Source organism: Oryx dammah, unplaced genomic scaffold (genome assembly GCF_014754425.2).
Source record: "Oryx dammah isolate SB20612 unplaced genomic scaffold, SCBI_Odam_1.1 HiC_scaffold_8, whole genome shotgun sequence".
Classification (NCBI taxonomy): Eukaryota; Metazoa; Chordata; class Mammalia; order Artiodactyla; family Bovidae; genus Oryx; species Oryx dammah.
The window spans coordinates 26,259,248-26,286,357 of record NW_024070192.1 but is presented as its reverse complement, the minus strand read 5'-3'; the positions used below and the strand labels follow the sequence as shown (position 1 = coordinate 26,286,357).

The 27,110-nt window shown below is 44.5% G+C and overlaps 2 protein-coding genes across 3 annotated transcripts in view; one reads left to right on the top strand and one right to left on the bottom strand.

Annotated features, from left to right (window-relative positions):
* The first annotated feature begins 4,151 nt into the window (after positions 1–4,151).
* On the top strand, positions 4,152–20,419 carry ANKRD40 (ankyrin repeat domain 40). 2 transcript variants are annotated; one of them, XM_040245724.1, is made up of 5 exons: positions 4,152–4,519; positions 10,399–10,547; positions 11,252–11,737; positions 17,251–17,432; positions 18,034–20,419. In XM_040245724.1, the coding sequence occupies exons 1-5, from the start codon at positions 4,386–4,388 to the stop codon at positions 18,178–18,180; spliced, it is 1,098 nt and encodes a 365-aa protein (XP_040101658.1). In that variant the 5' UTR covers positions 4,152–4,385; the 3' UTR covers positions 18,181–20,419. The 2 variants fall into 2 exon arrangements, with proteins under 2 accessions (XP_040101658.1, XP_040101659.1); XM_040245725.1 differs by having other exon boundaries at positions 4,183–4,519; positions 10,464–10,547.
* Positions 20,420–21,885: 1,466 nt separating this feature from the next.
* Positions 21,886–27,110, bottom strand: part of ABCC3 (ATP binding cassette subfamily C member 3) — a 48,440-nt gene continuing 43,215 nt past the window's right edge. The window contains exons 30-31 of the mRNA XM_040245667.1: positions 24,993–25,187; positions 21,886–22,486 (exon numbers count right to left, since the gene is read on the bottom strand). Of these exons, the coding sequence (XP_040101601.1) occupies positions 22,378–22,486; positions 24,993–25,187 (304 nt within the window). The 3' untranslated portion in view covers positions 21,886–22,377. The remainder of the gene's footprint in view (positions 22,487–24,992; positions 25,188–27,110) is intronic.

Sequence of the window (27,110 nt, the reverse complement as noted above, 5' to 3'; positions counted from 1 at the left end):
CATAAGTAATGTTTGAAATTCTTAACGTGATAAACCAGGACATTCATGTCTAAAAAGTGTTTTTTAATTTGTCTGTGAAAACTGTGTCTATGCACTTCCCTGGTGATCGATCCAGTGGCTAAGAATCCGCCTGCCAGTGCAGGGGACTCGGGTTTGATCCCTGCTCCAAGAAGATTCCACATGCTGTGGGATAATTAAGCCCGTGTGCCACAACTAGAGAGTAGCCCCCTCTCACCACAACTAGAGAAAGTCCTTAAGCAGCAACGAAGACCCAGCACAGTCAAAAATAAATGACTAGATAAATAAAATTTTAAAAAACTAGGTGTCTACAAAGTATTTTATGAATGCATTGCAAATTATGAAAGTTAACGTACAATAATGTTTGAAGAACGATGCGTGCTCAGTGGCTTCAGTCACGTCTGACCCTTTGTGACCCCATGGACTGCAGCCCGCCAGGCTCCTCTGTTCATGGGATTCTCCAAGCAAAAATACTGGAGTGGGTTGCCATTCCCTCCTCCAGGGGTGACCCAGGGATCAAACCTGCGTCTCCGGCATTGCAGGTGGATTCTTCACCGCTGAGCCACCAGGGAAGCTATAAGTAATGGTATATCTTGTTTCTAATAAGAGAAATGCTTTTGTCTTTGCTTTATCTTTTTAGGAAGTTTATATGTCAGTGTCTAAATTGCTGTTTGGTACAACAGGTGTAAAATACATTCCATGGAAGAGGAGTGCAGAAAATAGCCATGCAGATTTATTGATGCATGTGATGAACCCTACAGCTTTGTTGGGGTGATGCAGTGCCCATTATCATATGGGTGCCATCTCTACCACTTGTCTCTCCATGGTCACCAGCAATGCCCTTGTGGTTAAATCTATTTACACTTTCCAGTCCTTTCTTTCTTGCCCTTTCCGCAGCATTTAACCCTGTGCATCACTCTCTTTTTGCCAAACCCTCTCATTCCTTTGCTTTTTTTCTACTATTCCAGTTGCTCCTCATCAGTCTCATTTGAGGATTTCTCCTTTTCTGTCCATCAATAAAATATTGGGTTGTTCTTTGGGTGTCTTTGGCTGCCTTCTCTTGACATTCAACATGCTCTCTTGGGGCCATCAGTTCTGTCCCCATGATTTTAGTTAGCTCCTTTACTGATGACTACCAAGTCCAAATCACCAGCCCAGAACTCCTTCTGAAATATGATACCTATATTCATGACTGTTTACCGGGCTTATTGTTGTTACTAGGCATCTCCACTCAAATGAAAATCAGGAAAGAAAGCACAGGCTCTAGAATTGAATTTCTTGACTTTACAGCCTCACTCTGTCACTAAACTGTACAGTTCTGGGCAAGTTACTTACCTCTCTATGCTTCAGATAATAATGATGGTCCTAACTTAAAAGGTTGTTGTGAGAACTATTAATAACTGAGACAATTCATGTATAGCATTTACCATAGTGTCTGGCAGTGGGTAAATGTTGATATCAGCAGTAATTAAATGTTTTCAGAAAGCTCAATTCAACTGATTCAAAAATGAATTCATCAACATACCCCAAAATTTCTCTTCATTCTTTGATCCAAATCTTAGTAAATGGCACTACTATCTGCCCAGCCAGAAATTTGGGTATTATCTTTGTCTCCTGACCACCACTTATCCTCCTATGCTATCAGATGCTATCTTCCTTGACTCAACCTTGTTGTAATACATGACAGAGTGTTTTCAACATCCAAACTTTACACATAGTCATTCAATTCATTGAACAATCCTGCAAAGTAGGTGCTATTATTATCATCCCTATTTGGAGATGTAGAATTTGAGGCATAGAAAGGTTAAGAAACTGATCCAAGATGATATGAGAGGCAAAACTGGTATACAAACTAAAGCATTCTGGTTATAATCTCCATACTCACATGCTATATGCCATAGGACTTCTAGTATATATAATGTTTATCACATCCTATTATTTGTCCTGTCCCCCTGGCTAGACTGCATGTTTTTTTAAATAAGGGACTCTGATTTCTTTGCAGCAGGATCTTCAGTGCCTAGAATAGTGCCTGGCAAACAATGCATGTCTGATACACCCAGGGAGTTAAGATAATTCCCTAGAGACAAGACAAAGTGTAGATAAATGGAAATGAATAACCATCAGGTTGCATTCAGTTATGGCCAGGGTAAAGGTTTTGTTTGCGGAGAAAGGTTTTTGTTTTTTTTTTTAATGTGAGAATAACAAGCAGAATACTGGAGTTAGAGATAAGTAGAGGTTGTTTAGGGTTTTCCAGGTGGTGCTAGTGGTAAAGAACCCACCTACGAATGCAGGAGATGGAGGAGACCTGGGCTCAATTCCTGGGTCGGCAAGATCCCCTGGAGGAGGGCATGGCAACCCACCCCAGTACTCTTGTCTGGAGAATCCCATGGACAGAGGACCCTGGTGGGCTACAGTGGGTACGGTCGCAAAGAGTCAGACACAACTGAAGTGACTTAGCATGCAGGCACCAGAGGTTTTTAAGAAAATATTTATGTTCGTTGATTCGATAATTATTGTAGGGTACATGGGTAATTTAATAAATAAATCCTTACAAAGAGAACTCACAGATTTTGATGTGCACTCACTACCAAGCTTTTTGAACTGCTATTAAAAAAAAAAAAAAAAGAGGCCACTATCTACTCCTCTGTCACTTGAATTGTACTGAAGGGCCCAATTCCAGTACTACTTTGCACATCAGTTTCAGGTGGAGTACCATGCTGAGAATTAAAGTTTGTATTGGGGGACAAATGAAAGTGTAACCTCAAGCAGAGTTCCAGTTCACTCTAAGGTCAGTGTAAGCATGCAGTCAGTTTATATTCAGCACCACCTGGGGTGCGCTGTGTCCTGTGTGAATGTCTGTAACATAATAAACAGATATGAGTTTTTCATAAAACAGTAGCAAGAAAAAAGGGCATCCCAGGTGGCTCAGTGGTAAAGAATCCAGACTGCCAATGCAAGAGATGCATCCCCATGGAGTAGGAATGGCCACCCACTCCAGTATTCTTGCCTGGAAAATTCCATGGACAGGGAGTCTGGCCGGCTGCAGTTCATGGGGTTGCTGAGTGACTGAGCACGCAGGCACAGCAAGAAAAGTGCTTGCTGTGCAAACCCTGGGCTGCCCCAAGAGAGGGAAATAAAAACTCCATGCCTAAATTTGTCATTTCCTATTTTATCTCTTGTGTTCAGGCCTTCCTCCTCCCCACCCCAGGGTTACTCCTTAATCCTTCCAACCCCATCTGCAAACTTTCATCCTGTGCCACATTGGAAGATCTTGCCCAGGAACCTGGGCTTAGCAAAACAATACTCTTCTTTTTCTCCTGCTGTGTAGTAAAGCAGTGCCAGCCCAGGCTCTGAGCCTCATTAGATTGATTAGGCATAGAGTCAGGAAGAATGCTGTTTATACTTGGACCACTTCTCTCCCTAGCTCCTGATATTAAAGACTGGGATAACTTGAAAGCCTCTTTGGTGTTCTTTTCTTTTTTCCTTACATGGCCTTCACGAAGAGTAATTAATTATGATTTAAAAGCAGTAACCAAAAAAATAAAATAAAAACAGTAATGAATCACAGTTTATAGACCCTGAGCACAGTGTAAATATTTTTCCTGAAAGCCGAATTAGAAGAAATCTCTAAAATGTAAGACAACAGCAATTGAAATAAATAATCAAACTGAATGGTCCCAGGCAGTGTCAAAAGAAAGAGCCGTGTATTCTATTTCTGCAATAATGGGCATATAATAGTGGGATCGTTTTCAGCCCATTTCCCCACCCTGGTAGGCAAGAGTTGATTCAGATAAGGAAAAAGAGCCGAACAAACTGGGCAAAAAACAAAACCAATTATTACTATTATTTTTGTCTGTTTTCTTAAACCAATTACTTTTGATGCGTGGTAAACAGCCTGCTCCAGAGGATTAGGCTTTCCTGGCTCTCAAATACGCATTCTTCCCTTCCCTCGTTTCTGTCCTCCTCTAGGGAAGCTGCGGGGTGGGGAGGTCTAAAAATAGTTGGTGAATCACGGCAGATAATATTGTGCAGCAGTTACATAAACAGCCAGTCCTCGCGCGCGCGGAGGGTAGGAACGGAAAATATCTGGGTCAGGGTTGTCACTCTGAATAGGTTCCCCCGAAGCCGGCCTGTGGGAGGCGCGGCCGGGAGGAGGTTTAGGCCCGCGGGCCGGGAGCAGCAGGGGAGCGGCGGGCGTGCCAAGAAGGGGGAACAGAGGCCCCTGGCTCGGCACGGGCTGCGGCGCGAGCCGGGCAGCTGTGCCCCGCGCGGTCTCTCCATGGCGGGGAGTGGTCCGCGGCGGCGGCGGCGCTGACCGGCCAGGGCTGGGCGGGCGTGCCCTGGCGGGGGCCTGGGGCCAAAGAAAGATGAGCGCTCTCCTCGAGCAAAAGGAGCAACAGGAGAGGCTGCGGGAGGCCGCGGCCTTGGGGGACATTCGGGAGGTGCGGAAACTGGTGGAGAGCGGGGTGGATGTGAACTCCCAAAATGAGGTCAACGGCTGGTAAGTGGGGAGCGGGGGAGGCCTAGGGTCAGAGCATCCAGCCCGGGACGCGGCCTCGGCCCAGCGCAACCCCGGAAGCCCGCTAAGGCGTGGCCCGGCACCCGGAGCCAGCGAGGTTGTGCGCTCTGGAGGCTAGCACTGGTCCCCCTGCCTCGGAGAGTCTGCGGCGTGTCGTGCCCAAATCCCGGCCCACGTGGTCCTGCGCCGGCAGCGCCCACCCGAATGCTGGCGCCCCGTGCCCCGCCGACCCCACCCCCACCCCCATAACGTGTCCCAAAAGGTGCTGATTACTCTCACGCTCATTTGGAGCTCACCCAAGTTCGAGTTCGGAATTACTCTGAAGAACACATCTGTGCACAGCAAAAAGCATAAACAGTTGAGCAAACGTGGATCTTATAAACTAGCACGATTTCTTTTCCCAAGACTAGGGAAAATAAATCACTTGCATTGCTATTCTGCTTTTCTGTTGCCTTACTGCAGCAGTGATTTGCTGCTACCTACAGCTGCCTGTGGCAGGAAGACTCATTCATTAACCCTACATAATGTTTTGCTTTGTTTTCTTAAAACAGTTTGAAATATGAGACTTTATCCAAGACTTCAGATGCCTGCCAGTGATTGAGTCCTTCCCAACTAAATAAGGAGTCACATTTTAAGAAGTGCTGGTGGTCAAATTTTTTTGTATTAAGTTACTGAATGTGGTGTTATTCCGCTCTCTTCACATTTAAATTTTTTTACTCGATCCAAGTAATGCGTAACCAGGCTGTTTGCTAGCTGAGAATTAAAGTGAGTTTGCAAATGTTTTATTTTTTAAAGTGGAATCATACAGTTTAAAACAAAAGGGGACATTGGAGATAGGTTCAATCCCAGAGATTAACCTGCCCTAGGTCACACAACTATTAATAGCCAGGACCAGAATCACAGTTTCCTTACTTCCTCACAAATTCATCTACCAACTTACCCCAAAGAAAACAGCCTGGGTAACTGTTGAGAAAGCCAGGAAACACAGTAGAAACTGCTTTTTTTGTTTTATTTTGTTTAAGTGTTTACAAACTAGCTTGCGTTTCTGTGTGTGATTTCTAGCATTGCTGTGTGGTTCACAAGCTGTGAATCATTGTTTTGGCACTGGGAGGCAGTGTTGTGTAGATCAAGCCTGGACTTTAGTGCTGGTTCTTCTCCATTCCTGCTTAGCAATATGACCTTGCCAGAGTCGCTTCATTTTCTAGTTATTTCAGAAGAGTTGTGAGCATTTAAGGAAATGCAGCATAATGTAAATAGGCAACATTTCCTGAGCTTGCTCTGTAGTGCAAACAAGGTTCCAAATATATTATTTATGTCTGTCATCTCATTCACAGCGGCTCAGGGACAGAGCTATTATCCTCTTGTTTTACAGATAAGAAAACTGAATAAGTAGTTTCCCTAAGAATTTACAGTAACTAATGGAGCTGGGAATGAAACCCAGCATGTGCCTCCAAACCATGCTTTTTTTTTTTAATTGAAGAAGAATTGCTTTACAATATTGTGTTGGTTTCTGCCACACGTCAACATGAATCAGCCATAGATATACATATGTCCCCTCCCTCTTGACCCTCCTTCCCACCCCACACAATTTTCTTTTTTTCTGACCACACCTCGGGGCATGTGGGATCTTAATTTCTGACCAGGGATTGAACCCGTGCCCTCTGCAGTGGTCATGAGGAGTCTTAGAAACCATACTTTCTTAACCACATAGTAGGTGCTCAGAAAAATATAAGATTGTTGAACTATGAAGAGGCTCTCATAGATTTAAGTGGGGGAAGATATCTAACAGGACTTCTATATGTCCAGGGTTGAGTTCCTGGTCTCCCTCATATCCCTAACTGTCCCCATCCTGCTTGAGTCCTCATCTGAGCATCTGAGCTGCACTGGCTGGCCAGAATCTTTGGTGCACTCCTTACCTTCTGTCTTTCTCTCACAACCCGCATCCAGTCAAGCTGCTAATCCTGCCAGCTTCACTAGCAGTGATGTAGTTAGAATCTGACCGCTTCTCACTAGCTCTGCCACTACACCTCTTGTGCAAAGCCACCATCTGTCACCTGGATTAATGCAGTAGCCTTCTCATTAGTCCTATCCTATATCTTTTCTCAGCACAGCAGCCAGAGGAATCCTGACTCAAAACATAGATCATTTAATTCTGCTTAAAACCCTTTAATGGCTCCAATCTCAAATGGAGGAAAAGCCCACAGGGTCCTACAGTTCAAATCCTTGTCCCTCAGCCCACACTCTATTTCTAAGCCTCATCTCTCGTTTGACCCCCTTGCTCCCTTCGTTCCCTCCCCTGGCTTTCTTGCTTTTCCTGAAAACACCAGGCACAGGACTTCTCTGGTGGTGCAGTGGTTGAGAATCTGCCTGCCAGTGCAGGGGACAATCCCTGGTCTGGGAGGATCCCACGTGCTGTTGGGGCAGCTAAGCCTGTACACCGCAACTGCTGAGCCCGAGCTCTAGAGCCCATGAGCCACAACTACTGAGCCCGCGTGCCCCAACCACTGAAGCCAGAGCGTTCTAGAGCGAGTGCCCTGCAACAAGAAAAGCCACCAAAATGAGAAGCCCACATACCACAACTCGAGAGCGGCCCCTGCTCGCTGCAACTAGAGAAAGCCCTTGTGAAGCAACCAAGACCCAGTGCAGCCAAAAATAAATAAACAAAACACCAGGCACAATGTTCATTCAAGGCCCTTGTGTTTTCTCTTCCCTTCATTTAAATGCTTTTTCTCCTTCACCTCCTTTAGGTCTTAGCTTAGATGTCCCCTGAATGAATCTTTCCTGGGTCCTTAACTTAAAGTTGTGCCATGCCCCTCCACTATCTCTGGCATTCCCTAATCCCTTTCCTTACTTTACTGTCCTTATAATGCAATTGCTGTTTACCATACTGTTTGTTTTACTTATTTGCTGACTGCCTCGGCTTTCTCATCTGTAAAGTAGGAGAATTTTCTTCTTGCCTGTTTGTTTTTAAATTAATTTATTTTTGGCTTTGTTGGGTCTTCTGTTGCTGCACATGGGCTTTCTTCAGTTGCAGCAAGCAGGGGCTACTCTCAGTTGCCATGCAAGGCCTTCTTATTGCCATGGCTTCTCTTGTTTCAGAGCAGGGGCTCTAGAGCATGCCAGCTTCCGTATTTGCGGCACTCCAGCTCAGGAGTTGCAGCTTTCAGGCTCTAGAGCACACTCTCAGAGGTTGCTGCGCACCGGCTTAGATGCCCTGTAAAATGTGGAATCTTCCTGGACCAGGGATCGAGCCATGTTCCCTGCATTGGCAGGTGGATTCCCAACCGCTAGATCACTGGAGAGTGTTGATGATAGTACTTAACTTGGGTTGTTTAGAGGACTAAATGAATTAATACACGTAAAGCTTTTAGAACAATGTCCAGTTTGTAAAGTACTATATCTGTGTTAACTTTTTTTTTCTTATTTATTTTTGGCTCTGCTGGGTTTCTGTTGCTTTATTTTTTGTTGGGATGTGAGGGCTTCTCATTGCAGTGGCTTCTCTTGCTGCAGAGACCAGGCTTAAGGGTGCATGGACTCAGTAGTTGTGGCTTTTAGGCTCTAGAGCATGGGCTCAGTAGTTGTGGCTCACAGACTTAGTTGCTCCAAGGCATGTGGAATCCTCCCAGACCAGGGACCAAACCTTAGTACCCCACATTGGCAGGAGGATTCTTACTCACTGCACCACCAGAGAAGTTCTGGGGTTTTTTTTTTTTCTTTTTTCTAATTAAGCAGTGTGCCGGCTAATCAGATATAAAGGTTACCCTCAGAAAACATAGTCAGTGGCACAGAAAAGCAGAATGGTTACTGCTTTTAATTTTTAGTTGCCCAGTAACCACAATTTCTGCACAATTGAAATTTATGCCTCTGGTCTGAAATGCTTACCAGCACTGATAGGATGTCCATATTTCAGATTTCTGGTCTGAAATACCAGTATTTCCCAGCATTGATAGGATATTCTGACTGTCAGAGATGGAGCTCCCACATCAGCTGTAATTCAGGTGTCATGCATACCCCTTGGCTTTAAGAAACAAGTACAATGGCTCACGAAGAAGTTGAAAATACTGCCTGGCTATCGTGCCTGTGAATTACGGCTGTCTGGAGCCGCCCAGATCTGGGCTATAAATGATCACTCAGGGTACAGGACTGTGGGGGATCGTGCCGTGTTGACTTAGCCCCACTTTACATGGTGACACTTCAGCAGTTGGTTTGTCCAAAAATGTCTCAGACCCACTGGCAGAATATTACTTCCTTCACTCTCAGGTTTGTTGTGAACGAGTGATTCACTACTTACAAGTGAGCACTTTATTTCCAAAACAGAACATATTTTTCTCATCATGTTCTATTCATTTTTGAATGCTTATCGTTATAATTATTCATTTTTCAAGTGTTCAAGACAGCCATATACAAACACACTCTCAGCTACAGTTTGCCCAGAATCAAGAATATACAGGATCCTTCTACTCTAAGCAGTATCCACCTTGTCCTTGGTTCACTGATTCAGCAAATATCAATTAAGTACCTGTATATTCAAGCAGATGCTTCCTTATCTTCATGGTGCTTATATTTTAGAAGTCCATATCAAGACTCTTTTATTTTCTCCAAATTGGAATTCTTTTAATGATGAAGTACATTTTAAAGGCTCCTGGATAATCTGGTTCTTTTTTTTTTGATAATCTGATTCTAATGAATAATAATTTCAAATATCACTCTGAAACATCAGTGGAGTTTACTCCTAGCCAGCCAGACAAACTGGCTTTCTGTAAGTCATAAACCTTGAGGTACCCAGGGCAAATCTGCTTTTTCCTGGAACCAAATGTACTCTCTAGACAGTTATACTTCTTAAGTGGGTGACCTAATCCCCACTATTGAACATATGTTCTATCCTTTGCCATATTTGTATTCGTCTAAAAGCTCTGAAGATACTTATCTCAGTTCAATTAGAGAGTTGGTGAATGAGGACATTTCAAAACAGAGGGAGAAAAAGTATTTTCCTTCCATGGGGATGAATTTAGTAGCTCTGTTAAGATGGAATTTTGGCCAGCATGCTGATCCTGTTTCTGTGCAGTGTTAAAATAATAGCTCTTTTAAAGGGTGCATAATTCCTTCCTAAGTATACAATAGTAAGCAATTAGTTTTACTTAAATGAATCAATACTTCAGAAGAGTTCTCAAAAATTTTGGCCGTTGATGTGTATTTTTCAGATGCTTTAGGAACTAAAAGTATGTGTGTGGTGCCTTGTATTTAAGCAAATGAGAATATGTTTGTAGCCTTCTGGAGAGAACTAGAGAATTGAACTTTTAAAAATGGAAATCCTTTTGTGTATGTGTGAAGGAAAGAAAAGTAAAAAGCAAAAGAGTAACAGATTCAGACAGGAATCTGCTGTAGTAATAATTTTAGTGGCAGTGCAAGCTGCAGATGAGAGATGGTTAGTAGCCTGACAATATTTCATCTTCAAGTGACATTTGATGCACATGAAGCAAGTTTTGGTACTCTCTTAAAAGGAATATGGCCATGTAAAAGTATATTTTAAAGAGACCGGGAAAATATAATGAGGGACACTGAGCAGTATCTTTAGAGTTATCTAGCCAGCCAGGCAACCAGCCTTCTGGAAGCCGTTGCAGTAAAGCTCCTGGGATAAATTAGCTCTTTCCAAGGATCAGAAATGAAATTTTAAAATAAATTTTAAGCATATTAAATATTTCGATCATCTGCTTTCCGAAAAGTTAAAATTACCAGTCTGATTTTCTAGTTCTAGCTATACTCTAACAGGCTTGCGTATATTTATTTGCTGATGTGTAGAGCTTGAAATCCCAGATCACCCCTCCACTTTTTCAGTCTCTGTTTTTTTCTTTTGGGGGTAGGACCTGTTTGCATTGGGCGTGTAAGCGCAATCATGGTCAGGTGGTCTCTTACTTACTAAAATCAGGAGCTGACAAAGAGATCCTTACCACAAAGGGAGAAATGCCCGTCCAGTTAACATCAAGAAGAGAAATTAGGAGGATTATGGGAGGTAAGTCTTTTTGAGGTTGATTTTGTCAAACTGAGACTTAGGGTATCAGTGTATATATTCTTTAAAAAGAGTTTGTTTTTTTTTTAATTGGAGGTTATTTGCTTTAAGATGTTTTGTTAGTTTGTGCCAACAATGTGAATCAGTCATAGTTTTATATATATATATGTATCTAAATATATATGTATATCCCCTGTATATATTCTGGATGCTAAATAGCCAGTCTGTTTCTAGAAACAAGATAGTCTTACTGTGCCAAGATAATTATTCCATGCTGTTTCTGGAAAGGTAGACATTAGAAAGTTTTGGGTTTTTTAATCTGTAAACTTTAAGGAGATAGAAATGGTAACAAAAAACTTGCAGTAAACACTGACCAAAATATTTGTTATATACCAAAGGACACTAGCTTTCACAGGAGACTTGCTAATTTCTTTTGTGTGAAATCTTTTTTTAAAAAAATGTTTGTTTGTTTTTTTGATGTGGCCCACTTTTAAAGTCTTTACTGACTTTGTTACAGTATTGTTTCTGTTTTATGTTTTGGTTTTTTGGCTAAGAGGCATGAGGGATCTTAGCTCCCTGACCAGGGATCAAACCTGCACCCCTTGCGTTGGGAGGCACAGTCTTAACCACTGGACCACGAGGGAAGTCCCTTTATTTGCTCATTTTTAAAGGACTATGTAAGTGCTCTGTGTTTTCATCTTTTTAAGTGGAAGATGATGATGGTGACAGCGATGACCACCCCCAGCTGAAGAAGGAGTCAGAACTGCCGTTTGTTCCCAACTATTTGGCCAACCCAGCCTTCCCTTTTATCTATACACCTGCATCAGAGGATTCAGCCCAGCTACAGAATGGGGGCCCCTCCACACCTCCTGCATCACCGCCTGTAGATGGCTCTCCTCCGTTGCTGCCCCCTGGGGAACCTCCCCTGCTTGGGCCCTTTCCTCGGGACCACACCTCTTTGGCACTGGTTCAGAACGGGGATGTGTCTGCCCCCTCTGCCATACTTAGAACACCAGAAAGCACAAAACCGGGTCCTGTTTGTCAGCCACCAGTGAGTCAGACTCGATCCCTGTTCTCTACTGTCCCGTCCAAGCCACCAATGTCTCTGGAGCCTCAAAATGGGACATACGCAGGACCAGTGCCAGCATTCCAGCCATTTTTCTTCACTGGAGCATTTCCATTTAATATGCAAGGTAACCTCTCATCAGCAAGTAGCCTCTGAAAAGGGCAAAGTTGTCTAGGGGTCTAGTTCTTTACTTCCTATTTTTTTGAGGAGTGGGGATAGGACTTACCTCTTTTGAGTATTGTTCAGTTGCTAAGTCGTGTTCTACTCTTTGCAACTCCATGGATTGCAGGGCTTCCATGTCCTTCATCATCTCTTGGAGTTTGCTCAAACTCATAACCAACTGAGTTTGGTGATGCCGTCCAGCCATCTCATCCTCTGTCACCCCCTTCACCTGCCCTCGATCTTTCCCAGCATCAGGGTCTTTTCCAGTGAGTCAGCTCTTTCACAGCAGATGGCCAAAGTATTAGAGCTTCAGCTTCAGCATCGGTCCTTCCAGTGAATATTCAGGACTGATTTCCTTTAGGGTTTACTGGATGGATCTCTTTGCTGTCCAAGGGACTCTCAGGAATCTTCTCCAGCACCACAATTCCAACGTATCAATTCTTTGGTGCTCAGCCTTCTTTAGGGTCCAACTCTCAGGTCCACCCATGACTACTGGAAAAGTGATGTCTGTGCTTTGTAATATGCTGTCTAGGTGGGTCATAGCTTGTATTCCAAGGAGCAAGCATTTTTTAATTTCATGGCTGCAGTCACTGTCTGCAGTGATTTTGAACCCCAAGAAAATAAAATTTGTCAGTTTCCTTTCTTCCCCATCTATTCGCCATGAAGTGATGGGACTGGATGCCATGATCTTTGTTTTTTGAATGTTGAGTTTTATTTTTTTTCTTTCTTAAGAAAATATTTGGCTGTTCTGGGTCTTAGTTGTGGCATGCAGGGTCTTTAGTTTTGGCATGTGGGATCAAGTCTCCTGACCAGGGATCAATCCAGGCCCCCTGCACTGGGAGTTTGTAGTCCTAGCCAGTGGATCACCAGGGAAGTCCTGAATGTTGAGTTTTTTTTTTTTTTTTTTTTAATATTGAGTTTTTTATTTTTATTTATTTTTATTTATTTTTTTAATATTGAGTTTTAAGCAAGCTTTTTAACTCTCCTCTTTCACCTTCATCAAGAGCCTCTTTAGTTCCTCTTCACTTTCTGCTGTTAGGGTGGTATCATCTGCATATCTGAGGTTATTGATGTCTCTCCTGGCAATCTTGATTCCAGCTTGTGAGTCATCCAGCCCAGCATTTTGCATGATGCACTCTATGTATAAGTTAAATAAGCAGAGTGACAGTATAGAGCCTTCACGTACTCCTTTCCCAGTTTGGAACCAGTCCATTGTTCCATGACCAGTTCTGTTGCTTCATCCTGCATATGGGTTTCTCAGGAGGCAGGTAAGGTGGTCTCCTATTCCATCTCTTTCAGAATTTTCCACAGTTTATTGTGATCCACGCAGTCAAAGGCTTTAGTGTAGTCAATGAAGCAGAAGTAGATGTTTTTCTGGAATTCTCTTGCTTTTCCTGTGATCCAGTGGATGTTAGCAATTTGATCTCTGGTTCCTCTGCTTTTTCTAAATCCAGTTTGTACATCTGGAAGTTCTTGGTTCACGCGCTGTTGAAGTCTATCTTGAAGGATTCAGAGTATTACCTAGCTAGCATGTGAAATAAACACAATTGTACAGCAGTTTGAACATTCTTTGGCATTGCCATTCTTTGGGATTGGAATAAAAACTGACCTTTTCCAGTCCTGTGGCCACTGCTGAGTTTTCAGGATTTGAAATAGCTCAGCTGGAATTCCGTCACCTTCCCTAGCTTTGTTCATAGTAATGCTCCTAAGCCTCACTTGACTTCACATTCCAGGATGTCTGGCTCTAGGTGAGTGACCACACCATTGTGGTTATCCAGGTCATTAAGACCTTTTTTCTACAGTCCTTCTGTGGATTTTTGCCACCTCTTCTTAGTCTCTTCTGCCTCTGTTAGGTCCTTGCTGTTTCTGTCCTTTATTGTGCCCATCTTTGCGTGAAATGTTCCCTTGGTATCTCCGATTTTCTTAAGGAGATTTCTAATCTTTCCCATTCTATTGTTTTCTTCTATTTCTTTGCATTATTCACTTAAGAAGGCTTTCTTATCACTCCTTGTTATTCTTTGGAACTCTGCATTCAGTTGGGTATATTTTTCCCTTTCTCCTTTGCTTTTCACTTCCCTTTTTTTAATCAGCTATTTGTAAGGCCTCCTCAGACAACCACTTTGCCTTCTTGTGTTTCTTTTTCTTTGGGATGGTTTTGGTCACTGCCTCCTGTACAATGTTACCAACCTCCATCCATAGTTCTTCAGGCACTCTATCAGATCTAATCCCTTGAATCTGTTTGTCACTTCCACTGTGTATAAGAGATTTGAGTTAGGTCATACCTGAATGCGGAGAAGGCAATGGCACCCCACTCCAGTACTCTTGCCTGGAAAATCCCACGGACAGAGGAGCCTGGTAGGCTATAGTCCATGGGGTCTCTAAGAATCAGACATGACATGAATGACTTCACTTTCTCTTTTCACTTTCATGCATTGGAGAAGGAAATGGCAACCCACTCCCGTGTTCTTGCCTGGAGAATCTTGGGGATGGGGGAGCCTAGTGAGCTGCCATCTGTGGGCTCGCATGGAGTTGGACACGACTGAAGCAGCTTAGCAGCAGCAGCATACCTGAATGGCCTAGTGGTTTTCCCTGCTTAATTTAAGTCTGAATTTTGCAATAAGGAGCTCATGATCTGAGCCACAGTGAGCTCCAGGTCTCAGTTTTGCTGACTGTATAGGGCTTCTCCATCTTCAGCTGCAATTTTGAGTATAATTACAACCTTACAGAAAAGTTGCAAAACTAGTAAAAGGAACTCTCTTTAATGAGATTTACAAATTATTTTTTGCCTCTTTACTCAGAACCATTTACGTATTTTTTTCCCTAAGATCAAGGGTGTGTGCTCAGTTGAGTCTGACGCTTTGTGACCCTAGGAACTAAGCCCACCAGACTCCTCGGTCCATGGGATTTTCCAGGCAAGAATACTGGAGTGGGTTGCCATTTCCTACTCCAGATCTTCTCGACCCAGGGATCAAGCCTGCGTCTCCTGCGTTGGCAGGCAGATTCTTTACCACTGAGCCACTTGGGAAGCCCCAAGAACAAAGACAGTCTCTTACATAATCACAATACAACGATCAGATTTAGAAAATATAACCTTGATGTGATACTATTCTTTAATCCACTGTCTGTATTTAAATATTATGAGCTGATTAGCGGTGTCTTTGTAGCTATGTTTACTCCCTCTACTCCAGCCTGCTGTGTTTGTATTAGGCTGTCATGGTAGCATAGTCTCCTTTAATCTGGAGCATTTCCTCGACCTTTAACTATCCTTTTGGCCTTCAGATTTTTGAAGAGTCCAGGCCAGTCCTGTTGTAGAGTATGTTTTCATTTTTTTCTCTGCTCTAATGAGCAGTGAAAATGAAGTCACTCAGTTGTGTCCGACTCTTTGCAACCCCGTGGACTGTAGCCCACCAGGCTTCTCCATCCATGGGATTCTCCAGGCAAGAGTACTGGAGTGGGTTGCCATTTCCTTCTGCAGGGGATCTTCCCGACCCAGGGATTGAACCTGGGTCTCCCGCGTTGGAGGCAGACGCCACCAGGGAAGCCCGAATGAGCAGTGTTCTCCTATAAAGAAGGGCTTTCCCTTCTCTGCCATTTACAGCAGTAGAAAATGCATAGATTATTATTTATTGGATGATAATCCATTAGTATCCTTATTTCGATGTTCAAATTATGCCAGACTGATCCAGAGGGAGCCCCTTTGGAGCTTGTGTCTCTTGGACATCTTCATTATTCTTAATTCATTTCCTTACTTTGTGGTGCAGCAAGATGTTTCAGGCTCCCTAGTGTAGCTTCCCGGCCCCAGCCTTGGAATCCGGCATTTCTCCAAGGAGCCCTGGTTTTTCTTGGTGCAGAGTGGTATTCAGAAACCAGAATGTGAACACTAGATTTGCTCATTGCTACTAGTGTATCATTTCTTCTAAGCTCATTCAGAGGACAGTTAGAAAAGAAAGAAAAAAGCAAGCAAACAATAAAGAACAATTGAATAATGAAAGATTCACCGGGAAGCTTTATTTATAAACTAAACATTTATGTTTAATAATCTAACTTACTAGTAACATAACTAGTTATGTTAACATAATAACATAACTTCAGAGCATTCTGAGTTCTCATTTAATTGTTACAACAGACTTGTAAAAAGAGCATTATTTTGTACATTTTATTTTTATTTACTTTTTTTGGCTGTGCCACATGACTTTAGTTCCCCAACCAAGGGTTGGCCCTAGGCCTTGGCAGTGAAAGCAACGAGTCCTAACTACTGGGCCACCATAGAATTTCCATTAGTACATTTTAGAAATGGATAAATTTAGACACAAAGAGACAGGTCATTTGTCCAGAGTCACACGTCTAGTACAGGATAGATGAGGGATATACCCATTCATATCACAGTCATTCAAGGTTCAAAAGGTCACAAAAAAAGAGAGTTGAAAGCGGCTCCCACAATTTATGGCAAAAGCAACAAACTCTCCACTGATATTTTAGATGAATAATAGAAAATGAACATATACTTCCTGGATATCAAGCTTCACGCTAGCCTGAGAGGATTAGTGAAGTTAAAAGGCAAGCAAACAAACACACATATTTACTTTTTCTCTATATTGCTATATCTATTTATAATTTAAAATATTAAACACTCTAAGCTTATGTTAATACCTCCAATTCTAGTCAGACACCACAGGGTATGGTCTAGTCTTACTTTTCTTTTTCCATATAAGTAACTGCCTTCTTTAAGGACCTGTTACTCTAGGTGCTGATAACCGTGGCCCAGGGATGCCATATAAAGAGCAACCAGAAGCACACATGTGCTTAGCTTCAGCCTGCTTTGCAACCAGGCTCAGAATTTAGGGGCAGACTGTTTAGATCCCAGACCCACGAATAATGGTCTTTGTTTACTCCCAAAGCCAAGATTCTTCCCTTATTAAAGTAAGGCATTTAAATCATAGTTAGACTTCATTTTTATTAGTAGTTTATCTTTTTGCTCTTGTACTGTGTTTATTGCAAGGATTTTCACATCTCATAAATATCTTTAGATCCACAATTGTTATATCTTTGTAGAGTAATTCTTGTACCATATCTTTCCCACGCCGCCTTTTCTCTTTTCCCCATACCCTGCTTATGTGTAGTTTGATACCCAAACCCATTCTCAAGCCTTTACCTGCTTAGCTCCAGTAGCAGAAGTAAATTATCCTTCTGTACAGTTGGGATGGTTGTCCACTATTTCCTTCTGCTGCATAAAGTATAAGTTTATTTACTTTATGAACCACAGTGTTAGATATAGGAGGACAGTGCAGGCAGCTGCACCAGCAGAGCCAGAATTGAGCCCGAGCAAACTGCACTGTTTGTGCTTGGTTTTCTTATTGGGTGGCATACGTCTTCAGCACAGGGCATGATTAACAGTAACCGTCTTCTGGAAAAGATTTTAAATTGCATCAGCTAACTATGCCAGAATGATTCATTAACGCTTCTTCCCCTTTTCCCTAGAGCTGGTACTCAAGGTGAGGATTCAGAACCCATCTCTTAGAGAAAATGATTTCATTGAAATTGAACTGGACCGACAGGAGCTCACCTACCAAGAGCTGCTCAGAGTGAGTTGCTGTGAGCTGGGTGTTAATCCTGATCAAGTGGAGAAGATCAGAAAGTTACCCAATACTCTAGTAAGAAAGGTAAGAAAGGTCTGTTACGTGGTTGATTTTTCCATTTGGAAAATATGTACTTTCCTCTTGGGGTATGTGAGTCATAGTTAAAGAAATGAAAAAAGAATAGAAAAAGAGCAAAGGGTGGTCTTCCATTGAGCTTTCTTTTCTCTACTGGGCCTGTGAAGATACTGCCATTTATAAAAGTTGTAGGATACCAGAGAGAATGTTCTGAATTACTGTTCACATGTACCTATTTTTAGTTGTTTCTCTGTAGTGATCTGTAAGGATTACCTTAGTATACTATCAGATGTGCCTTGTGCTTTATAATGTAAGAACCAGGCTTAATTACGGGGCACATCCATATAGGCACATGTGTGACCCTCCCAACATCCCTGGGTTCCCTGAATGTCAGGCTTCTGGCTTCTCAGGGCACCTGAGGAAAACACCCCTGCACTACGCTTCATGGTGTGCTCATCTTGGAGCAACAGCTGCTATTGAGGGCTTCTAGGTTTTCACCCAGTTCATGCTCCTGGGGATTTTCCTGCACTATCACTGGTTTCAACACAGGACACCAGAACCATAGAGACGAGTGGCTCCTCTTAACCTATTTAACCTATTTTTGTTTCAGGACAAAGATGTTGCTCGACTCCAAGATTTTCAAGAGCTGGAACTGGTTTTAATGATAAGTGAAAATAATTTTCTGTTCAGAAATGCTGCATCCTCACTGACTGAAAGGCCTTGCTACAATAGGAGAGCTTCAAAACTGACTTACTAATGCAGCAGGAGCCTTTACTACTGAGTATTGTGACAGTGTGCATCACCTCTGGGCCAAGGACAAGCCATTGATCTAAATGCCTTGGATGCCCAAGGAGGGCCCCGATGCCACTTCGTAGTATACACTAACATCGTTCTGCCAAGGTAGGAAGCCCCTGACCCCCAAGCAGCGGTGCCACTCTTCCAAGCCTCTTGGTGCACAACAAACCTATTGCTTGAAGCTGTGAACAGCTGAGAAGTGGCCTGGAGAGGCAGAAGCCGACGGTTCTGTACTAGTGTGTTTTCTGTGTATGTGAGAGGGCTGTCTAGGCGGAGGCTGAGAGAGAGCAGAGCCTGCTTCCGGCCTGTTGACAGCGCAGCTGAAGGGCCAGGACGCGCTTCCCTCGGTGTTGCATGCTCACGACTCTCCTGAAATGTGAACTGACTAGAGAGGACAACGGGAAAGCGCAGGTGCTGGATACGGGAATTTTGGTGTGACTTGTGGCTGTGAGGTTTCACATAGCATATTTATAAATGTTACTCAGGTTAAAGCATTTAAGAATACAGTTACCTAATGTAAATACGCTGTTAACCAAAAGAGCCTCCCCTCCCCCCACCTTTTCCATTGTACACACTCATGACTTCCGTCTCTAGCCATTGCTTGTAGTCATCTCGGCATTAACTCCCCATTGTGGTCGCTAGAGGGCTCTCTGACGCTTTCTAAAAGAGCAACCGCTACTTTTCTTTTTTTAAACTGAAGCAATTCTGTCTTCGCCTTTCTGTTTAATTTCACTGAAAGAGACGAGCACAAACATTGCTGGTCCATGTTCTCCACTTTCATTTTCCACTAGAAATGAAAAGCAATTTTCCGGGCAGAATCTGTTGCTATTTTAAAGGTTATTGTGGGAAACTGAACTAAAGGAGTTAGCATCTTTATTTTTGTATCAAAGATAAAGATTATTTTGAAATTATTAAGATTTTTACACAACTCTGAAATCTGTTGCTTTTGTAAACAAGTTGTTTAATCTTAGGGATCCCCCCACAACCGTCACTGACCTACTTAACAAAGTCAGTGTGAGTCTACCAGGCTTTGTTCTGGAAACAAACACCTGATTAAACTCTTGAGCATGGCGTAAGAATTTTTGTAACAAATGCATTTAAGGGTTCTTTTCCTTCCCTTCACTGTCATTAATGTTAAAAAGAAAAGCCACTGTCTTGTTGAACTAAATAGCTTAACTTTAGAAATAAGAATGAGCACACTTAGACAGTCAGGAGAGCAGGGTTTTGAAGCCAGCTGTTGAAGAGCATCCCTGCTGTCTTAAGAAGCTTTCTCCCCACAGTGCCTATAGTTTCCAAAGAAACTTAACTTCCTAACTGGGTTAATTTTATTGGAACACTACGATTGAGAGAGAAGGTGCAGAAGATGTCAGTGGAAGAGTGTTGTGCTAAGATAATGGCCTCCTGCTGCTGCCTAAATGCTGAGCTGAGGTTGAGGTGTTTTCAAGGCCAACTTTGTGACGGGGAGTCACTGTTCAGTGACTTAATTGTAATACACTAATTACTGATGGTGAGTTACCCACTTTGTGCAGTGTTTGTCTAGCAGAGTAAAGGTTACTTATTACTCCCTTTCTCTGAAATACTTTAAAGAAGAAATTTCCTTTGTGTTTCAACCAGGCAGAAGCTAGAAATACTAACCTTTTTTTCCCTATACCTTTGAAAAAAGTTACAATTTACTGATACAATTAAGGCTAGTTTTATCTTGGAACAAATAAATTCAGTATTAATTCATGTGTCTAAATCACTGGGGTTAGTACTCTTCTAGCCATCCAGATCAGTTAGAGATTCTCAGAAGCAGTGGAGGTCCCTGGCTGGGAGGTGGCATACAGAGGAGTAGCTCCAGGGCATTTCCTGGGCTTAGAAACGAGGCTGAGGAAGTCACAAGTGAGAGGTGGACCCTGCACTGCATCTTTTTATCAAGTCCTCTGTGGTCAACTGACTGAGTATGGCAGTGGAGTTAGACTGCACAGTTGCTGGTAGGTGAGCTTAAAGTCTTAATCTATGCATTCAGAGAAATATTTTTATATGTTTTGTGTAATTTATAACAAGGATTTTTTTTTTAGCTTTGTTAATTGTGAATTCGCCCCGCCTCCTCTACTGCATATTTAAAGCATGTGTTCACACTGTGTGTAAATATTCACTTTGGGCACTGCTGACTGTTGAAGCATAATAAGTATTATTAAAATTAAATATTAACTGACTAAGCCCCTACTCTTTAACTTTGTCCTCCTAAACAGCTCTGTATACTTCTAATCATAGGGGGTTCAAATTGTTGAACAGTTTCAGGGATAAAACCCTCTGGTGGAAGAACAGAAGGAACTGGTCCCCACCTGAGCCTCCTCCATCCTACTGCCGTGGTGGCGCTTAAGTCTGGCGCTTAGTGGCACCAGAGACAGATATTTTGTGCGGAGTCTTTCCTCTAAGTTCACAGCAGTCAGCTTCATTTCCCCAGAGTAGCTGAGCCCGCTAGATGGAGGCCATCCTCTATTAACCACATTTTTTGATTATCCTGTTTACTTTATACAACTGAGTCTCTCCTTTGGGCTGTCAGCACCTGTCAGGGTCTCAGTGAGCTCAGAGGCAAACTTCCAAGATAGGAAAGGAAATACAGCCTTACACTTTCAGATCTTTAGCTGAGAATGATGCCGAATGAATCTGCACTTCTGTTGGTTTGGGGCAGCTAGAGCCTCACAAAGCATACGTCATGCCAAATTGGCCTGATAAATCAGGAAGCATAGCAAAGACCTTTTCTTAGCTCCAAGGAGAAGCAGAATAATTTGGGCCTTGGTGCTTTTATACTTGCTTTATCACAAGGATGGAAGTCTTCCTCTGTACACTCATAAACATCCTGGGCAGAAACGGCCAGCCCCAAAAATGTGATTAACCTTTAACAAATAGTCCTGCAGCACAGGCTGGCCCAACGCATATAGAAAAATCAGATCAAAGGAGCCATCTCCACACCTACTGCAAACCATTTAGGATGGAGGGGAAAAAAAACATCATCCATAACCAGTCACATTATACCAAGAATAAAGGTTGAAGAAATGAAAGAGGAGACCAGAAGACTTGAAGGCCGCGTGCCAGGTAAATTCTGACCTGTAGAAAAATAAACATTTCGTTGACTTGTTCAGAAAAGCAAGTTACCCCCTCATTTACCAGCGCTTAGGATGTTCAAAACGGGGGGTAGGCCCGGGGCTGCTCTGTGCTCCCACAGTCAGCTTCAGCCAGAGTGAGGAAGATGAATGACTTGGAGACCTCATGGGTTATGGAGACCTGTCTGGAACAGAATGCTAAAGGGGCAAGGAGATAAAGTGCCATGCACTTCTTATCCCCTAGAGAAGCAGGCGTAGTGGTCTGAGGGATGACATAAATGTGAAGGTGTTCACAGCAGCTTTCTCAAGAGGCCTCAGGTCAGATATCAGGGGCTTTATTTCTCACTTTTTTACAGCCTCTACACAGCAGAACAGGAACTACTGGCAATTACCCAGTGAGTTTTGGCCGTGAAGACAGTATTTCCAGCCAAAAGCTCTTGGGTCTGAAGTTTTCAGATAATTCCAGCCATGTAGATGTGCATAAAGGCTACCTCTGCGTCTCCCTCCTTCTTCTCCACCTCCTCTGAAGGCCCTAGCCCCTAGACCTTGTGAACAGAGAGAAAGGCTACATTGGAGTGTATGTATTGTTAACACGTAGCTTTATTTCATCAGTGCTCCATTTTTAATGAGTATTGGACTCAGTTCCTAGGGATGGTGTGACCTGGCAGTCTTCTGTTCGAAGAGGAGAAAGCTTTATTTAAAAACAAAACCAGAAACACTTCAGATTAGAAAATACGAAAAATCATGGGGGTAGGGAGGTCATCCCTTGAAATGATTATAAGCAGTACAGTGTGGAAATAATGCCACATTGGGAATCAGGAGACTCGGGGACTAGTCTGGGCTCTGCCACATATTAGCAATGACCTTGGGCATGTCACTCACCTCTGGGCCCTCACTTCCCCCCCTGAAGCATTTAGCATGGTTATCCTGCGAGGCACCTGGCAGGGACAAAGACCTAACAAATGTCCCCAACATTTGCCATCAAGTCCATTCTGTAGACATATTTGGTGTCCTTTCCATTCGTGATGGAAACTTTAAGAATGTCCAGGAAGAAAAACCAGGAATATATTTTAGGCAAGTCCAGCATCTCTGGCCATCCCATAGAAGATGCCTCTGGCTGCAATGAGGTTGGTTGGAGAATCAAATTCAACTATCGTCCCTTTGTCCAGGACCAGGACCCTAGCCAAAGAAAAGAAGTGGTCAGGTCTCCGTCAGCTCAGATCTGGCTTCGTGGTCCAACCCTGTCCTTCTGAGTACAGCTCAGACCCCTCAGTGACATGCCAACCCTTCCACTTCAGTCAACCCACCCAACACAAGCGCTATGCCGCATGTGCACACTTGCAAGACTGGTTATTTTAGCCACTCCATTTGCTGTTCTGGCAGATGAGGCAGTTTCTGGGATCAAACACAAGGTCCTATTCATCTCTGCTAGTCAGGGCTCTGAAAACCTTCCTTAATGAGCCCTTCCCCTCACCAGGGTCACAGGAGTGTGCGCAGGGAGCCATGGGCCTGTATGTATCCATCTGCTTTGTGCCAACTCACAAAGGCACACGGTGGGAATGAGGCCTGACGCTGGAATCTGGCTACAAATCTGGCGGCTGCTCCCCCCGCCCACACATAGTCAGGCCTGGGCCTGGGCTTAGACTCTCTTGTCAACTAAACAGGATACACCTAGTGCAGAGCTGACAAGCTGGCTCCCAGGGTGAGGTGGAAGCAGACAGGGCTCCCCCACATCCTAGGAGATGCTCCCCAGTAGGAGGGCCTGGACTGCATGCAGTCGTTGACCCACCTGTGGGGCTCCTGGAAGAGCCCCTTGGGAAGAGGTGTGTCTGTGAACATCACTGTCTAGCCACTGCCCAAACTGAAGTCTAGGCGACTGCCCACCTCACTTCAGTGGCTTCCCTTTGCTCTTGGGGTGAGGACTAAATGCTTTCCCATGGCCCTCAGTGCAGCAGAGTGAGGCCTAGCTTTCTTCCCCTCCTCTTGGTTCTACTGCCCCTTCTCCCTTTTTACTCTTGTGCCTCTTACCTCCGGGCCTTTGCACGTGCTACAGCCTTTTCCTGAAATTTCCGGCTCCCTCCCTATCACATCTCCTCCTTGCTACCCAACTTTTACTCGTTCTTTAGGGCTTGGCTGGTGCCCTAAAGGACGAGAATTCAAGCCTGGGCCTGGGCTTAGAATCTCTTGCTAACTAAACACAGGATGCTCTTAGTGCAGGGCCGACAAGCTGCCTCCCAGGGTGAGGCGTGAGCAGGATTCTAAGCCCAGGCCCTGGGCTCCTTCACTGCCTGAATGGATTGGCTCCTCTGCCTACACATGTGGACCCTTGCTTCCTTCCTGCAGGCTCTAATTACATGTTCAGTAGTGTGATTATGTCGTTAATTTCTGCCTGATCCACTCAAATGACTGAACTCCCAACCTCCAAGGTCAGTTTGAGGTTTTGCCCCTCAGGGCTGCTGGTGAAAACCATTTTCAGTTAGGCCTGGGAAGAGATCCTGTCGGTCTGGCCCTTTCCCTTGTGTGGACCCAGGGCTCAAGCCTTCCTACCCACTCTTCTCCCAGTGGGTCTTGGATAAGAGTGGAGAGCGGGGATATGGTGGGGATGGAACAGACAGTAGCATCAGGCATTCTCAGCTTGGTTTCCGAGCCCCTGGGACCTGTGTGGGGACACTTTTGAGAGAGGGACAAGGTCTGCCCATTGCCCTGTCCATGTGTTTCCCCACCTCCCGACATCCTGCAGGTGTTTGTTTTGGGAATGAAACCTTGTCGAGGTACTCCCACCATACTACCTCAGCATAGATTCTTTGCAGCCTCCTGCCTCTTCCTCACCCTGAGCTCCTGTGCCTCCAAAGGAGCTAGGCTGGCAGTCCAGTACCAGCTCACTTCCATCAGGCTTCTGAGTCCCCCAACCCCTATCCTGTCCTCCAGAGCCACACCTTGACATTAGGCACAATGAGAGAATAGGGCACATTTTTTCCTTTTGGCTGAATGAGCTGACTCCCCAGGGAAGCTGTAAGATGCCAAGAGCAAGGCTTCTTCCCTAATTCTTTGAGAAGCTGGTTCTAGGGAGAATTACAACAAGGGGTTAGGGAGGAAATGAACATATTCTAGGATCACCTGCACTTCTAATACTTTATTTCATTGGTTACTTACAACAACCTCAAGAGACAGTTTCATGAAGGTTTTGCAAATTGCCCAAGGTCACACAGCAGCAGAGCCAGGCTTGGGACTCCGCCCTCTGCTTTCCCACAACAAAGCATCTACTCTGCATGATGGTGTGTCTGGCTCACCGAGGCAGGGACCCAAGCATCATATACCTTCCCTCAGTGGCTTCCTGGTCTCTATGCCCACAGGGTGGGGATGAGGAGCAAATGAAGCAGGTGCTCAGGAAGTGACAGGATTTAGCATGAAGGATCTGGTTCCCCTCATCTCAGCATTAAGGGCTGGGGTAGGGGAGTGAACCAAGCCTCAGGGAGCCCCAACATGCCCATTCCCAACATTTTGGTACCTCCAAAGTGTCCCTTGTGTCTCAGAAACCATCACTGTGCACCCAGTGCCCAGGTAACCCATGCTGTTATCCCCCTTCCATACCATAGATAATCCCCCAAGGCTCCCACATCCACATATCCAGATGATCTGCCTGTCCCTTCGCCTGCCCCTCCCTGCTCGGGTCCCAGCGCGCTACCTGGTGTAGTCCATGATGGTGTTCAGCCTGTGCGCGATGGTCAGCACTGTGCAGGTCTCAAACTGGGTGCGGATGGTGGCCTGGATGAGGTCGTCAGTCTCCAGGTCAATGGCGGCCGTGGCCTCGTCTAACACCAGGATTCGACTCTTGCGAAGCAGGGCTCTGGCCAGGCACACGAGCTGCCGCTGGCCCACACTGGGAGTAGGGAAAGCAAGGAAGTCTCCAGCTGGGTGCCCCCAACCTGCCCCCCAGGCTTTACTCCCCAAGCTGTTTCTGTCTCTGCTCCTTTTCACTAGCCTCGGGCTGGCTCTCTGTCTAACCTCTCCCATTTCTGCCTTAGCCCAGTACTCCTGGAACACAGAGTTGAGGTCTGGACACCACCGGGATAATGAGGAGCCTTGAGGTAGAGCCAGTACTTACCATTGTGAAATCCCCAGTCTCTCTCTGGCACCCCCGGCTCCCTCTTTCTGTGCTTTCTTCCCTCTTCTCACTCTTTAGCTAGTGTCACCATGTTCCTCTGTTTCACTCTATTAGTCATTTACACCTTAGTAATAACACACTGAAATGACTCCTCCTGGTATTTGCATACATCATGCCATCTTGCTGAGCCTAATATCACACAATTCAGCCATCTCCTGCCCCCATAGGGAATACAGATCAGGGCTCTATGGTGGGAACTCAGAGGGGCAGGGCAGAGGAGGATCTAGGGGGCTCCCCATGTCTAGTCACTGGAGAGGTGGAGGAGGGGTGCACCTCCTGCCTTGGAAGCCAGAGCTAATGAACAAAGCAAGGCAGTGTTCCCAACCACAGAGGCTACAGCACCCCCACACCCAAGGACAAATACCTCAGCCCTTCCCAAAGGGGTGAGTCACTCCAGCCCAAGTGAAGACCAGGCTCTCTTTCAGCCCATTCCCGCAACTAATGAAGGTTTTGGCAGCAGAATGAGCTGCCAGATAGAATTTAGGGCTGATTTATGGTGGGACTGGCACAGGATACAGGTTATGCTTAAAGTGACTACAAGCTCAGGGAGGGAGGAGGGGAGTGGATTTCTGTCTCAGGTCCTGGTTGATGTGGGGATGGAGGGGTGATCTGGTGAGACGTGCTGATGGCAAGCAGGGATCGGAGAATGGGCCAAAAAACAGCTATGGGGCATAGGGTCTGGTAGCCTAGGCTTGTCTGCCAGCCACCCCAACCTGGTTGTGTAAGTGAGATCCAGGGACTGGACACATTGATTCTTACAAGGCTGACTCTGGAGGTGGGGGCATCCCACCAGTGGCTATGATGCAGCAAGTAAAGGCTTGGGGCAAAAACTCCCACTTCCCTGAGTGCTTGCCCAACCCCTTGCTAGTTAAGTGGCCTTGGGCAAATCGTTTTATACTTTGGAGCCTCATTTCTAGCCCACAAGACTGCAGTAAAGACTAAAGGAGATAGTGGAGGCCAACGTGCCTTGAACACTATTAAGTTTTTCCAGTATTCATGTATGGATGTGAGAGTTGGACTATAAAGAAAGCTGAGCGCCAAAGAATTGATGCTTTTGAACTGCGGTGTTGGAAAAGACTCTTGAGAGTCCCTTGGACGGCAAGGAGATCCAACCAGTCCATCCTAAAGAAAATTAGTCCTGAATATTCATTGGAAGGACTGATGTTGAAGCTGAAACTCCAATACTTTGGCCACCTGATGCAAAGAGCTGACTCATTTGAAAAGACCCTGATGCTGGGAAAGATTGAAAGCGGGAGGAGAAGGGGACGACAGAGGATGAGATGGTTGGAAGAAATCACTGACTCAATGGACACGAGTTTGAGTAAACTCCGGGAGTTGGTGATGGACAGGGAGGCCTGGCGTGCTGCGATTCATGGGATCACAAAGAGAGTCGGACACGACTGAGCGATTGAACTGAACTGAACTGAACTGAACTGAAATGTACAAGTTTTTGTTTTTGTTTTGTCTGGAGAGAGTCCACTCAGGTATGGACTGAGTAGAATAATAAGAATAGCTAAATTTCTCAGGAGTGTATCCAGTCTAAGTGCTTTCCATTTCATCACAAAACCCATAAAACCACCCTGTCCAAATGATGGCCACTAGCCACACGTGAATGTGGGCTACCTGAAATGAGGCAAA

Bases quoted from the DNA above. Each gene is read 5' to 3' on its own strand.
- ANKRD40 (XM_040245724.1), top strand. From the start codon at position 4,386: ATGAGCGCTCTCCTCGAGCAAAAGGAGCAACAGGAGAGGCTGCGGGAG. The intron at 4,520-10,398 runs GTAAGTGGGGAG...TTTTGGGGGTAG, and splicing joins CAAAATGAGGTCAACGGCTG to GACCTGTTTGCATTGGGCGT. The intron at 17,433-18,033 runs GTAAGAAAGGTC...TTTTTGTTTCAG, and splicing joins CCAATACTCTAGTAAGAAAG to GACAAAGATGTTGCTCGACT.